We start from the raw sequence: 14,471 nt of genomic DNA, 5'->3' as shown, positions 1-14,471 counted from the left end.
AAATAATGTAAGAATCTTTTAACAGGTTGATTCTGGTATATAGATGTAAATGTGTTCATTGGCATCGATATAGAATAAAAGATCGCAACTTTTATTTTCATTACTGTAGTGTAGTGTTAAGTGGGAATCGGTGAACTTACTTCTTTCCTTTCATTATTAATTTATTGAAATGAATTCCTTGATTGGTAAATTTAATTTTTTTTTGTGATCAGTTTGCAAAAATTTAAGTTTGACTTTTTCTTTACGATAGGTTTTGCAGTTTTAATCTTTTTGAGCGTACCATCCGTGTTAAGTAACTACTGTGACGCGAATATATGCCGGTTTAATGTGAGAATTGGCAATTACATTGGAACTGAGTACAAGCGGCATATTGCTTGTGGAAATTCACTGGCATATCAAAATGTGTTTGGACCATCATGTTACCAACACCAAATCATACCATGACGACGGATTTTATAAATATGATTTTAAGAAAACATAATACTCTCAGAGCTGACACTGCTAACGGTCGTATACCTGGTTATTTAACTGCTAATCAAATGTCTGAATTGGTAATTTACTTTATGACGAAAAATTAAATATTTGCGGTGTGCTCTTAGAAAAATTAGTATTGCATAACAACGCTATACCACGTTCTACCACGCTATACCGGCGTCGATTCAGTGAATATATAAACTAGTTTTGCTTATTCATAATTTCTTTCAATATAGACTTACTGGCACTATACATGTGCGAGAGCTAAAGAACCAGACAATAAAACATCTTTTTTTAGACATGGGACTCTGAATTGGCTTATCTTGCTGAAATCAATGCAAAATCGTGTACATACGGACACGACGACTGTAGAAATACGGAAAGTTATCGATTCGTCGGTCAGAATATTGCGTTAAATTGGTACTCAGTAGGATATCCTAGGCAATACATGCTATCGGCTGAGAGTTTTGCATCATACTACATTGATCAATGTTCAACGAATACAGGGATGCATCGATGAACGACATTTACAGGTTTCGGTCGATCAGAAACAGGTGAATAGAAATTTAGACAATAAAAGAAACAACTCCACTACAACTATTCGATTTCAGCAAAGGTCAAATGATTGGCCATTTTACACAAATGGTAAAGTCCGATGCGAATAGAGTTGGATGCGCTATTACGTCATATGTGAATCGTTATGCCAGCAATTCGTTCAACTACTACTTGGTGTGTAATTATAATTTAGAAAATATTGAGGAAAAGTCCACCTATTACGTTGGTCCACCATGTTCCGCCTGTCGAACGGGATGTTCTGCAGAGTACCCAGGACTGTGTAGTAGGAATGAAATCACAAAAGTTAATTTTCCATGATGTCTAATTTGCTGTTAAATAAATATGGTTCGTTCAAGGATATTGAAATACCCAAGCGCATGACAACGAGCTCTTTTCAATTTCGAATGTCGTAAAATCTCTGTTATATCTGACACGGACCGATACTCGAGATTATCGTGAGCCTCGTTTAACCTATCACATCGGTTAACGACGACAAAAATAATGACAACATCTGGGTAATGTATGGTTTGTACAGTAAAATACATGTTAAAAAAATGAAGTACAAGATTTTAAGTCAAACAGATTGAAAATACTTTGATCGATGGAAGTAAAAGACCAGATAATAGTATTGGTCAAGATTAATCCTTCTTTTGTAAAAATACTATCAAATCTTAGTCAATTTTCAGAATTTTATATTGTTTCTATTACAAACCTTTGGTAGGAAAGGCACAATTAAATCTGTTATTTCTTTTGTTCAAATCAGTTATAAGTATATCGTGCTCACAGAAGTGATAAATTGGTACGCCCGTGGCGAGATAGAAAGAACATCAAGCTGGTTAATATTGGAGAGAATGGAGCCAATTCTGTAAGCAATTTTCTTCCTTTGGTGCCAGCTGTCATTCTCATTCACCATGTTCACTTGAGTACGTCTTTAGCTTTAATATACATTTTGATATAAGAGAACACTAAACAAGCTCATCTGTTTCGTCGCCGTTGTCGATAACAGATGACTAACCGTTCCTAAAAGACTTTGTGTTTCTTAACATTGGCGTGTTAAGTAGAAACAATGGAAAAGAACTGAATTCCAAATATATAATACTGATATATTATGCAATACCCCATTGTTCGGCACATTAGCTCGATTATCGTCGTTTCCAAAATTTCTTTATCTCTATTGGCGTTGTTAAAAATAATAGTGTCATCGGAGAGAGTGATTGAGCGAACCCCGAACGATAGTATTTTACATGACTAGGGATAAAAAGATGAAAAGTAGAGTTTTAGTGTGAATTTTGTTCGTCCCAGGCGAGGGCAAGGTCAATAAACTCACGAAAACGAGACTTTACATTTTTATCCCGGGTTATGTAATGGATTTTACATGCTGATAGCGTCGAAAGTAGTCCTTGAAACATGAAAAGTATGGTTTTCGACGCATGTAGCATGTAACAGTATTTTACATGACTAGGGATAAAAAAATGAAAAGTAAAGTATTAGTGTGAATTTTGTTGACCCGAGGCGAAACCGAGGTCAATAAACACACGAAAACGAGAATTTTGATTTTTATCCCGAGTTATGTAATGGATTTTACATGCTGTGTACGTCGAAAAACGTGCTTCAAACATGAAAAGCACGGTTTTCGATGCATGTAGCATGTAAAACTTATTTTCCAAGCTTCTCTCCCGTTAACGTCGTTCCAAAGGCCATATGAATTGTCAAATTTCATCCATAGAGACATAACCTCATCAATATTTATATGAATGATCTCTGTGGATGAAATCGGGTTCGTTCGGCCTGTCAAAATTCGTGTTTACAAGTTACATGGAACAAACCTATTCAGTTAGCGTAACTAACTTAGCTTTGATTTCTTTACGGCTTTGGTATGCGTATTCAGACAACGTCGGCTCACATAATTCTGCTTATGAACGGAATGTCAAACAATCTATCAATGGCTGCCATAAATTCATTCATATTTAAATCATTTTCATTTTATTTGTTCAGTGAAATCGTTTGAATTGGTTGATTTGTTTACATTCATAAAAATTCATGAATAATAATAAGAAGAACTAAATAACAATAAAGAATTAATGAATCGATTCTTACGCATGCAGCCGTAATTTCGCGATAAATTTCATCCTACCTGTTTCAACAAAAAAAATTATCTCGAAAAGATTTACTTTAGATTAAATTTTGTCGGTTTCAATTGCGATAAAGACTTTTCCGGTTGGTGTCTATTGTCTAAAACAAAACCAAAGTTTAAGTGCTTTAATCAGTCAGTCGGATTGACGTTATTAACTAAAATTAACCGGGAGGTCTTCTATGATCTCGGCTCTTTTGTTTGATACATAAAATTGACTTAAAATTTTTGGATTCAACTCGTGTAATCAGGTTGGTAGAATGCACACAGTATCTCTATTTTCATACCACACAAAAATTTTAATTTGCATGAATTGAAACTTGTCGTAAAAACTCATTTGTACCTGTTTGGTAAAAAATTATTTCTCGAAATAATTGGATTGCAGAGTTATAAATAAATCGATTACATAATGTTGTTTATGGTGTGAATACAGTTACTTTGAACACAGAACGTTCATGTATAATATATGATGTGTACACATATTTGTATGTTATTTAAGTTGTTCAACCGTTGTACTGAAAATAGAATTTGCATGGGGATGATGATAATGATAAATAGCGTGAGAGCTGTACACGATCGCTCCCATTGATACCAATTAAAATTCAGCTGTTACACAAATGATTGATCAAAAAACCGTCAATGTAAATGACTAAGGTCGAGAATTACCGGTGTTTCTCTAACCGGACGGTTGTTCGAAACAATAAGCAACCTGTTTCCCACCGTAATAATCCGACACTTTACATGAACCATTACTTTGCCTAAGCTTTGTCGTTATAGAACCTCTTACTGTAGAAAACACAGAAAATGACTCAATTTTCTTTGTCGTGTTTCAAGTGCAAGTGCCCACAAATATACATTTAGAAAATGGATGACATTAATGCTATAGTCGCTTTCAAGATAACCGATGTTTATCAGTCACTTAAGTACATTATACTTCAACGATTCTTTGGGAAATTATACAATTGTGATTCAGATAGTCAGTTTGTCGACTACCGTGCTCTGTTTGATAGATCAATTTAAAATGAAAGTCACGTCGATTCATATGCTTAATCAAATTTTCTCTTTGGTCGCAGTGTTATAAGATCAGTTTTTTTCAACAATGGACCGAAATGCTTGAAAAGCTTCGCATAGGAAGATTCAGTAGTTCATATAAGACACGAAACGCTGCAGAACTGGCTCGGGAAAAGAAAGTACCAACAATCGGGGTGACGGTGCTGTTCCTCGATGACTCGATAAACACGTTTACCGTCGAAGTAAGTTGAAAAATTTGCGGTTGACAGAAAATTTAGTTGAATCTTTTATTTTGTGATAGAAACGAGCGAAGGGTGGCGACTTGTTGGGTCAAGTTTTTGATCATCTAGAATTATTCGAGAAGGACTACTTCGGGTTGCAGTATATCCAGCAACCAGGAGATGTCGTGGTGAGACTGTTTAAATTTCCATATTTTAATTTCTTCACAGTCTAAATTTTTAAATTACTTTCAGCGATGGCTGGATCCGAACAAACCACTGCGGAAACAATGGGACAGCGCGAAAGGCGATTCAAATACACCGTTTTTATTTAGAGTTAAGGTAAATCAACGCTCAAATATTCCATCAATTTCATTCGACTTAAGACTGTATTCTCAATTTTCTAGTTTTACGTAACCGATCCGAGTCGACTACAGGAAGAATATACACGCTACCAATTCTATTTACAAATTAAACGTGATATATTCCAAGGGAAACTCACATGTCCATTAAATACGGCTTGTCTATTGGCTAGCTACACTGTACAATGTAAGTTTCTTGATTCAGTATCTACGAAGAAATGTATGATTTTATGGATGTTTTCTGTAGCTGAACTTGGTGACTATAATCCGTTGGAACATTTAAATGGCTATCTATCGCCGCTTCGATTGCTAGCTGAACAGACTGAAGAAGCAGAACGTCGAATCTCAGAATTGCATAAGTTACATCGTGGTCAATTACCTGCAGATGCCGAATATAATTACTTGGAGCATGCGAAGAAGTTGTACATGTACGGTGTGGATTTGCACAAAGCTGTTGATTCGACTGGTAAAGAAATTAGCCTAGGTGTAACATCGGTTGGTCTGGTTGTTTTCCAAAATAATGTTCGCATGAACGTTTTTTCGTGGTCCAAAATGGTGAAAATATCTTTCAAAAGGAAAGAATTCTTCATTCAATTACGACGTGAACCAGTAAGTGAAACAATTTTGAATTAGAAACACTCAAATCCTCCAACTTTCATTTTTCCCTTCTTAGTCGGAAAGTTATGACACATTATTGGGTTTTGGCATGGGCACTCATAAAAACGCCAAGTCTTTATGGAAGTCCTGCGTAGAACACCATTCATTCTTTCGATTGGAACGTCCCAATCGTTTACCACGCTTTCTGCCATTGTCACTGGGTTCGAAATTCTATTACTCTGGACGGACAGAACTGCAGGCGGTTCAAGAGAGTAAACAACGTGGAAAAATATCAAGGATATTCACTCGTTCGCCCAGCAAACGAATACTAACCCATTGTACGTCGAAGCAGAATGGTTCCGACAGTAACGGGAAATCGACTATTTTAAGTTTGACCAAATCTTATCGATCCCATGACAATAAAATTCAATCAAAACAGTCGGACGCATTGCCAAGAAAAGCATGGGAGTCACAAAGCGATGAGTAGGTCAATCCTGCTTGAACTAAAAAAATTTATTGATTTTCTGTTGATCTTTCAGTAGCGATGGTGGTTTCATCGAACGGTGTGCAAAATCATTTGAGTTTCCATTATCGCACAGCTGTGACTCTTCCGCACCTTGCAATGATGATCATACAACAGGCGTTGACGATAATCTCATAACAGTTCGGTTAGTAGCTGATGAAGCCGGTCGTTTTGGTTTCAATGTTCGAGGTGGTGTCGATCTAAATTTGCCAGTATTAGTTTCACGTGTTGCACCACACACACCAGCCGATCGCACAAATCCGAGGATTAGTCAGGGCGATCAAGTTGTCATGATAAATGGTTGTGACGTGAGTGGAATGCTTCACGAACAAGTTGTTTCACTGATTCGGTCAAGCACTGATCAATCGGGAGAGCTTGTTCTTACCGTTCGACCATGTGTGACCGTAAATTCAGTGTGCGATTATACCGAAGAAGAGCCAATGTATCAATACGTGCCGGACGCTCCAGAATATCCGCTGACTGGTGATGCGCTATTTTCACAATCATTGCTCCTTCTGAGTGATGGATTGGCATCAGGTGCACTTTTGTCACAATATGAGCAGTTGTACCGAAAAAATTCAGATTTGGCTATAACCGAGGCAAAGAAAACTGAAAACTTAGCCAAAAATCGATATCGTGACATATCACCATGTAAATAACGCACGATTTGCGTCTATACGAATTCAAGAATTCCATTAACGAAATATCCATTTCAGATGACTGTACTAGGGTAGTCCTTATAAAATCCGAGTCGGGTGACTACATAAACGCCAATTATGTTAATATGGAAATACCGGAAGGTGGAGTCAATCGATATATTGCGACCCAAGGACCCTTATCGACAACGACTACGGATTTTTGGCGAATGGTTCAACAAGAAAGTAGTCATCTCATTGTTATGTTAACCACTGTTATGGAACGTGGTCGTCCTAAGTGCCACCAATACTGGCCATTACTTGGCGAAGAGTTGGACATGGGAAATTCATTTTCGGTGAAATGTCTAAGCGAAGAGGCTGACGAAACGGGTAGTTTCGTATTTCGAGAGCTTGTTTTATGTGATAAATGTGTAAGTATCCTCACGAGTTCCATTTGCTCTTCGTTTGTATTCTAAATCTTATTTGTTAATCCAACGTAAAACGAACAATTTCAGTCCGGTGAGAATCGTCTAATACAACATATGCAATATTTGGCGTGGCCGGACCATGGAGTTCCGTCCGATCCACAGCTGTTTTTAGATTTTACCGAGAAAGTTCGTGCCGTCAGAAAGAAATCGTTGCTTGAAGAAATCGATCTAAGCCTAAAACATATGCGACTGATGGGCTCAGATCGTTGCGGTGATAGTGAATTGCCTTGTGGTATTGGTAGTGAAGATGGTGAAAGTCCTGAGGAACTAGTTTTACCCCCGTCAACAAGTATTCATCAATATATGAGCGCTGCTAATCCGCCAGTTATCATTCATTGTTCAGCCGGTAATGATGATCAAAATTCTCATCACATCAGTCACTGAATGCATATTCGTTTCAGGTATTGGTCGAACTGGTGTGCTTATTTTGATGGACACTGCTCTAGCCTTAATGGATGCTCGTGAGCCAGTATACCCATTAGACATAGTCCAAGGCATGAGAGATCAACGTGCCTGCATGGTACAGAATGTGGTTAGTATTGCGATGAGACGTGCTATATAATGACAATGTCATTGGCTTCCAATTATTTTCCAGAGTCAATATCGCTTTGTGTGCGAATGTATATGCGCAGCTTATGTTAAAATAGCACGATCGGATGCTATCTCGAAGTCAGAAGATTCGTAAATCTATAAGTAACAATATGAAAGTGTGCCATGTGTGAAACAACTCAGAAAAAAAAACAAAATTGTTGAAACTACAGTTGCAGAAAATAATCGTTCGGATAAAGTGTATTAAGGTAAGGAGATTAATATTAAGCAAAACATTGTGTGAAATGTTCAATTTCCATTCCTCCGTGCATCATTTCCCAATATTCCATTATTCAATCGGTATAATCCTCTGCCATATAATAGTGTCTAACATTGATGCATATCGATTTAAAAAACAATTTTTTGTCTAATCTTCGTTTCATATTCTGAGTGTTTAAATTGCGTTTTCCCTTTGTTTCGGAAAAGTGTATAAGTTGTAGGAGGTCGGTAAATTTCGTAGATTGTTGACAAGGGAGTTCGTAAAATGTTGGGAACGTAAAATGATTGTGAGAACCATTTGTTGTAATCTCGATAACATGTGCTTATCGATGACAAATTTTGACATAAGTTTGATGTTAGTGATAATCCGCGTTGCATTTTACTAATGAGACAGTTTGACAAAGAAATGAAATTTTCGATGACAGTAGCGAACCTGGTAGCGAATGTTCTGAATTAAATTTTTTTATTTGACTTAACTCAGGTGCAAGATCTACATATTTTACCCTATGTATCCAAAGCTGAAGTTTTCAGACCTTGGTACGAGATATAAATTAATTGGCTATTTTAGTGAGATTGCGATTTTCACTAAGAATTATGTGTTGACGTAAAACTTGAAAATTATAAGTGGACTCTCCATATATTTTGTATGGAGAAGTTACTTATAATTTCCAAGCCAAAAACGTCAACTTCAACTTTTAATTATAAGTGCAAATCTCAATGTCTCTATTACTTCAGCAATTGTTAGCACAAAGAAATTCAGCGATTATTAGTCCAACAAAATATCAAGATTTGTTTTTAGAATCTACCAAACAACTTATCCATTCACCATTTCGTACTCACAATACTGACTCGTCTTTTATAGCACCCTCTGTGTAAATACCTAGTCCGACGTAGGTATAGTAGGAATAAAATCAGTTTAAAACTTTTAAAGTCTAATAGCCCCAACAGTTTAACTAATTTTTCCAACAAAAGAAAATAATTTTTAAAATAATTTTAAAAAAAGAATTTCAATAAATTTGTAATTGTAATGTAACATGTAGCACCAAAATACACTTCTTTAAGTCGACATCAATTTTAGAATCCTTTGTACACCCCCGTTAATCCCAACACAAGAATCCATATTATAACCGTACTATTTAGTAAAGCATTGTAGTTTTATTAATTTATTGTACCTAAAAATTTGTTGCTAACAGATATAAATAAATGGAAAGTAAATATGAAAATGGGAGTTTATGAAATCTTTCGTTCAACGGGAGACAATTTATTTACAAGCGAAAAAAAGACTGCTCACAGTAAAAAATCGATCTTTTCAAAAAATAAATTTTACAATAAATAAAAGTCATCTACTCTATTAGCTCCTAATGTTCCCAATTTTCAACGATTTTCTGTGTATAAAACATGAGTGAAATTTCTGGCCTTAAATATTAACTATTTACGATCGATGACACCGTGCGAGGGACAGATATTTGTAAATTTCGTTGACAAAGAGTTTTCCGGAAAAAAATCCTCTGAGGATTTTCGTCGATAATTGTTCGATGATTTTCTGATCGTTTTCCAAGGATTTTTTATCGACCTTCGATTTTTAAAAGATATTGTTTCAAGGATTTTCTTCATTTTTTTCAGCTTCTTGACTGTTTTATAGAATTTTCTATCAATTTGAGAGTTTTGATTCGTAAAATTTTGACGGATTTTCTTTTGACTGATAAAGGATTTTCTATGAATATCTCAAATCCAGTTTACTTCTCGAAAGAAAAACACGCAAGCACTATTATCTGTTACAATTACTTTGCAAACTTTATTAATACTTCATCATCATCGCTTTCTTCTACCGCTTCACTTTCTGCTACCACTTCGCTGGAAGCCTCTTTGAACTCATGATGGAGTTGGTGCAAATCGAATTTACTCCGATTGACTGTAACATACGGACATTTTACGCAAGAAAACAGAACCTCATTGGCAATGTCAGGATGCAGTTTTAAAATGTGACTCTGAAACAAATAGGAAAACAATTTTTCTTCACGAAATTCGTTGCAAAATGACTTAGGGAGTTGCGGGAATCGTTAATAATTTTCACAGTGGTTCGGCATTAACAATGGGTACATACAATCCCACATCAATGGGTACATACAATTCCACATTTGAAAAAATTAAAATTGAACTTGCGAAGATTGTTCTGTTAAGTAAATGGACAATATGAATATGAATGGATAGTATGAACGTGTTAAATTCGCATTTTTGAAGACGACAAGTCCAAAAGAATTTAAAGTTTAGCTATTTTTCGCAATTTTACGTAAAACTTTCTTTACATCGGTTACATAACGCAACAGGGTGACACTGTGAAAAAATCTCTCAATCAATCGTAAGCAAACAATTACAGCTAAATTAGCATAAATATAACTAAAAAATACACTTTTTGACCATTTTTCACTGTTGCTGGCCTAGACATGGCACATTTGCCACATTTATTGTATGGGAATACTTTTTATGAGTGCCACAACAAAATTACCAATCAAATGTGAAAAAATGTGATTCACTGTGAAAATTATTAACGATTCCCGCAACTCACTGAACGACTTACTTTAAATTGCTTGCTCTGGATGCAACGAAACGAACACTTACGGCACTCGTAAGTTTTTGTATTCTCGTGGATTTTTAAATGTCTTCGAAAGCCACTTCCATCGTTGGTTGAGTATGTGCACTTCTCGCATTGAAATTTCTTCGACATATTCGTGTGGTTTAGCATATGGGTCCGACAGGCAACGACCGACGAAAAAATATTATCACAGACTATACACTTGAATTCGTTCAACATTTCGTGCACCGATTTTACGTGATTGCGCAGATATTTCTTGTTAAAAAATAATTTGTCACAGAATTCACACTTTCGTATAACTCGCACCTCGTTGTGTAGAGCTCGGTGATTTTTCAACTGTTTTGCATTTTTGAAAGCTTTCTCACAGGTCTCGCATTTATAGTTTCGGTCGTCTAAATGAATTTTTTTATGGGTATTTAGCAGTCTAGAGAGAATGGGCGTCTTAAAATCACACGATTCGCAACTGTACAGTTCCATATCTACTGAATGTTGTCGCCAGAGATGAGTGTGAAGAGTGTTAAAATTACGAAAGTTGTTTTCCTTGCACTTGGGACAAATGATTCCATTCTTTTGGCTTTGATCGTGACATTGCTCGTGAAAACTCAATACTTTGGAGCTGCTGAATCTCATTGCACAATTTTGCGTGCACTGATACTTGATGGCACTGTTGTCTTTTGCATTGATGGAATTTACTGAAAGCATGAAAATAACAAAGATTTTTCATTCAGTCTGTTTGCAATATCGGCGATTAAACAAAGTCAGAATGGTCTATTTGCAGTGAGAGGAAATGAATGTCTATTGATACTTACAAGTGTAACGATTGTTCCTTCCACCCTTTGGTCGTCCAATAGCCTTTTTCCGTTTGATCGCTTTCTTCGTATCGTCTAGCAGAAAAACTTGAACAACTTTGGTGTTATCGGTGTTAACACACTGATTATCGTCTTCGTCATTGCTTTCGATAAGTTCAACCATTTGGTTTCCATTAATTGTATCAGGCAGCACTTCACTTGCTTGTTTATCACTGTCATTAGTAGGTTTCATTAGGTTGCTTACAACATAAATCCTTCCCTTTGCAGGCTCTTCATTCTTAGACAATTCCTTTGCGTCTTGTGTAATTTCTTCCGGAATGATTGCACAATTGGTTGGTGTGTTCAGTCTTTCATCGTTGAATGTACTGCCATTGTCGCGATTTTGCTCACATGAATTGATAACTTCTTCAGCACAAACAAACAGGATTTCCTCATCGAATGCTTTTTCGTAGTCGTAAATATTGCCCATATTCCTTTCAGCGCCGTCGCAGTTGTTGTAATAGAGTTGAGTCTCTGTATTTCCGTTCATTTGTTCCGTTTTATTTACAGCCTTTTCGTCAATCGATGATGTGGTTGAATCTGTGATATTCTCCAAATTTATAACGCTGCTCGTCGGACACTCTGTTGAAATGGAATCCAAATGAAAATCGGAACCATTCGATGGAAAATTGACGGCATGCATGTCTTGGAACACAGGAAATTGCAATCTATCGTTGTCATTGTTCTGATAATATGTGACAAAGTCCTCGATGACAGATTCGAGACATTGGTCGTTGTTGATGGTATAGTCTTCAATTTCGTTGTAGTTTTCATTGGTATTCTCAATGGTAGATGACACACGCGTCGCATCTTCTTGGTAATTTTCTCGAAGGTTTTGAGCCTGGAAAATCGAACAGAGTTCTTCATTAGTTTGATTAAATATTTCCTCCTCAATGGAACCGTTGAAACAATTCTATCCAATCTCTCCACCGAATTAAAAAAACAATAATTTTAAAACCGAGCAACAGAGAATTGTTCAATCAACTCACCTCATTTACATTCATCAAATTAATATCGTCAACAGTACGAAGGTGCAACATGTTCTTCTTAGCTACCGGAGTTGTTGTGATTGTTTCTTTCAAGATATCAATGTTCTTTATGAAAATCTTCTTCTGCTGCACAGGCTGTCGATTTTCGTTCATCGACTTACCCGGCGAATATAGAAATGATGAATCGCAAGGGTTACGAACGAACGTACTCTGTGTCTGTTTACCAAATGGAATTATATAATTTCCTGAATACAACGGTTGAGGCGATGTGGATATGAAGTGGTTGCCACTGGTCTGCAATAAAATGGGCTTCGGTAGGATGTCAACGTTTTTAATGAATATTTTGCACGGTTTCTTCTTCGGTTGCAGTTCGTTCATAGAATTGTCAAAATCTGCACTGAAATTTTGATTTGGATAGCTGGTCTGAATGCTGGTATCTGATGTAGGCGGTGGAGTGTCTATCAAATTTATTTGTTGCGTCTCGCATCGAAAATCTTGAATGCCGTCGAATAGAAATTGATGACCCGTTGAGTAGGTGGGATTTTTCAAATTGTTCACATCCTTAACAAATATTTTGCTTTGAAAGTCGCTATTAGCACCGCTTTCCATCAAAACATCACTTTGTTCATTGAGTTCATCGTCAATTAAATTAATAAAATCATCCGGAACGTCATCGTACAGTTCAACGGGCATATTCTGCTCGCTTTCTTTGGCATAATGGTTTCCTTCGTTGAAATTGTTGAATAATTCCGATCCACTGCAATCAGTTTCGTCTGTGCGAAATTCAGGTGCCTTAAGAATTGACAAATTCTTTAAATAAATTTTTTGCTTTATCGGTGTCGCCAATAAATTTTCGTCGACATTTTCACCATCCAAGACCATATTTTCCACCAAATATTTGATCTCGTCGTCGCTCATTTGATGGTCCTTCACCAAGTGCACTTTCAGGGAATTTTGCGAATAGAAAACATTGGGACAACCGAAACATTTTAGCGTCTTAAACACTGATGTCTGGTTCCCGTTGTGGTGATTCTTATCGACATGTTTATCGAGTCCACTCTGCGATATGCTGATGAATGGACACTGATTGCATTTAAAACATTTTATGGACGATTTTGGACGTGCAGTGATTAGTGTGGGTGGTGTCTGTTGTTGCGAGCATATATTAGCGCTGGGTATAGTTGTCGTTACCGTAGAACTTTGAGTACATATCGTAGACTGCGTTGAAGGTAGAGATGTTGTGACATTTTCCACTTCCGACTTAATTAACTCGGATTTAATTTCTTTAGTCTGTTGTCTACTAATCTGATGATTCGTATTGTGACAAACTGGAATTTGTACAAAAATTGGCAATGGACCATCCTGGTGCGGAGGTGGATATAAATGGTCTGTGAAAGATGTTGATGCTGTGACTGACTGTTCTGGGTCATCATGGAACGATGATAGCTAAAAAATAGAACGTCTGTAACATACTTGTTAATATCTGGAACTAGTTCCTTACATCACTGATTGACGAGTAGATCGATTGGTCAACATTATTGAAAGAAATGTTGTTGAAAAGGCTCATCATTAAATCGGACTTAATCTATTTTGTTTTTATAGTGGCTATGACAGAAAATTTGAGTGTTAATAATGACAGGAGAGAACCGAGAGCGAAAATTAACCACTTGACAGAACGTTTCGAAAAGTACGGAGAGATGCCGTAAGTATCAGTTTGAATATTAGCGCTGCGGAATAAACGTTCAAAGTGTTGTGTTGTTTAGCATCATAGTCCTAAAGTAGCTCACATTGTAACACGAAATAGACCTAATTCAATTTTTTTTTTGTTATACTGTCAATCTTGAATCTTTACAGGAAATAAGAGGTGAACAACGAAACATTTTAAATTAGTTCTCTTTCGCGTTGCTTGGTGTAGGTAGATTAAGAAGGAAGAGTTTTGTTTTTGCCAAGGTATGGGCGGAGGTAATGCCACATATAACCGAATCAAATGTGTTGGGTACAAACCAGGGCCTATTTTTAATTCATTAAATTCATCAAATTCTTGAAAATTTATAAAATTCATTAAAAATCTTGAAAATTCACGAAAATTCATGAAATTCATTAAAATTCATGAAAATTCATGAAATCCATTGATTTTCATTAAAATTTATTAAATTTCTTTAAGCTTCATTAAAATTCGTTTCCGTTTCAAATTTGTTGGAAAATAAAAAGTTTAGCAAAAATTTATCCACGCAGGGCTA

At 36.2% G+C, this 14,471-nt stretch overlaps 2 protein-coding genes and 1 pseudogene across 3 annotated transcripts; 2 read left to right on the top strand and 1 right to left on the bottom strand.

The window, feature by feature from the left end:
* Window positions 1-445: 445 nt before the first annotated feature.
* Window positions 446-1,413, top strand: LOC119073172 (annotated as a pseudogene).
* Window positions 1,414-2,969: 1,556 nt separating this feature from the next.
* Window positions 2,970-9,024, top strand: LOC119073142 (tyrosine-protein phosphatase non-receptor type 4-like). 2 transcript variants are annotated; one of them, XM_037178441.1, is made up of 12 exons: window positions 2,970-3,411; window positions 4,234-4,413; window positions 4,473-4,580; window positions 4,645-4,731; window positions 4,797-4,938; window positions 4,999-5,360; window positions 5,425-5,831; window positions 5,891-6,522; window positions 6,588-6,937; window positions 7,022-7,340; window positions 7,396-7,526; window positions 7,590-9,024. In XM_037178441.1, the coding sequence occupies exons 2-12, from the start codon at window positions 4,270-4,272 to the stop codon at window positions 7,677-7,679; spliced, it is 2,772 nt and encodes a 923-aa protein (XP_037034336.1). In that variant the 5' UTR covers window positions 2,970-3,411; window positions 4,234-4,269; the 3' UTR covers window positions 7,680-9,024. The 2 variants fall into 2 exon arrangements, with proteins under 2 accessions (XP_037034336.1, XP_037034335.1); XM_037178440.1 differs by having other exon boundaries at window positions 2,971-3,411; window positions 5,888-6,522.
* Window positions 9,025-9,554: 530 nt separating this feature from the next.
* On the bottom strand, window positions 9,555-13,921 carry LOC119073141 (zinc finger Y-chromosomal protein 2-like). The gene is made up of 5 exons (XM_037178439.1): window positions 13,733-13,921; window positions 12,232-13,677; window positions 11,204-12,083; window positions 10,380-11,086; window positions 9,555-9,789 (listed from the first exon to the last, which is right to left on the bottom strand). The coding sequence occupies exons 1-5, from the start codon at window positions 13,799-13,801 to the stop codon at window positions 9,583-9,585; spliced, it is 3,309 nt and encodes a 1,102-aa protein (XP_037034334.1). The 5' UTR covers window positions 13,802-13,921; the 3' UTR covers window positions 9,555-9,582.
* Window positions 13,922-14,471: the final 550 nt, after the last annotated feature.

This window comes from Bradysia coprophila, unplaced genomic scaffold, assembly GCF_014529535.1.
Source record: "Bradysia coprophila strain Holo2 unplaced genomic scaffold, BU_Bcop_v1 contig_138, whole genome shotgun sequence".
Classification (NCBI taxonomy): Eukaryota; Metazoa; Arthropoda; class Insecta; order Diptera; family Sciaridae; genus Bradysia; species Bradysia coprophila.
Note: the sequence above shows the minus strand (reverse complement) of the source record. Positions and strands in the feature narration are given on the sequence as shown.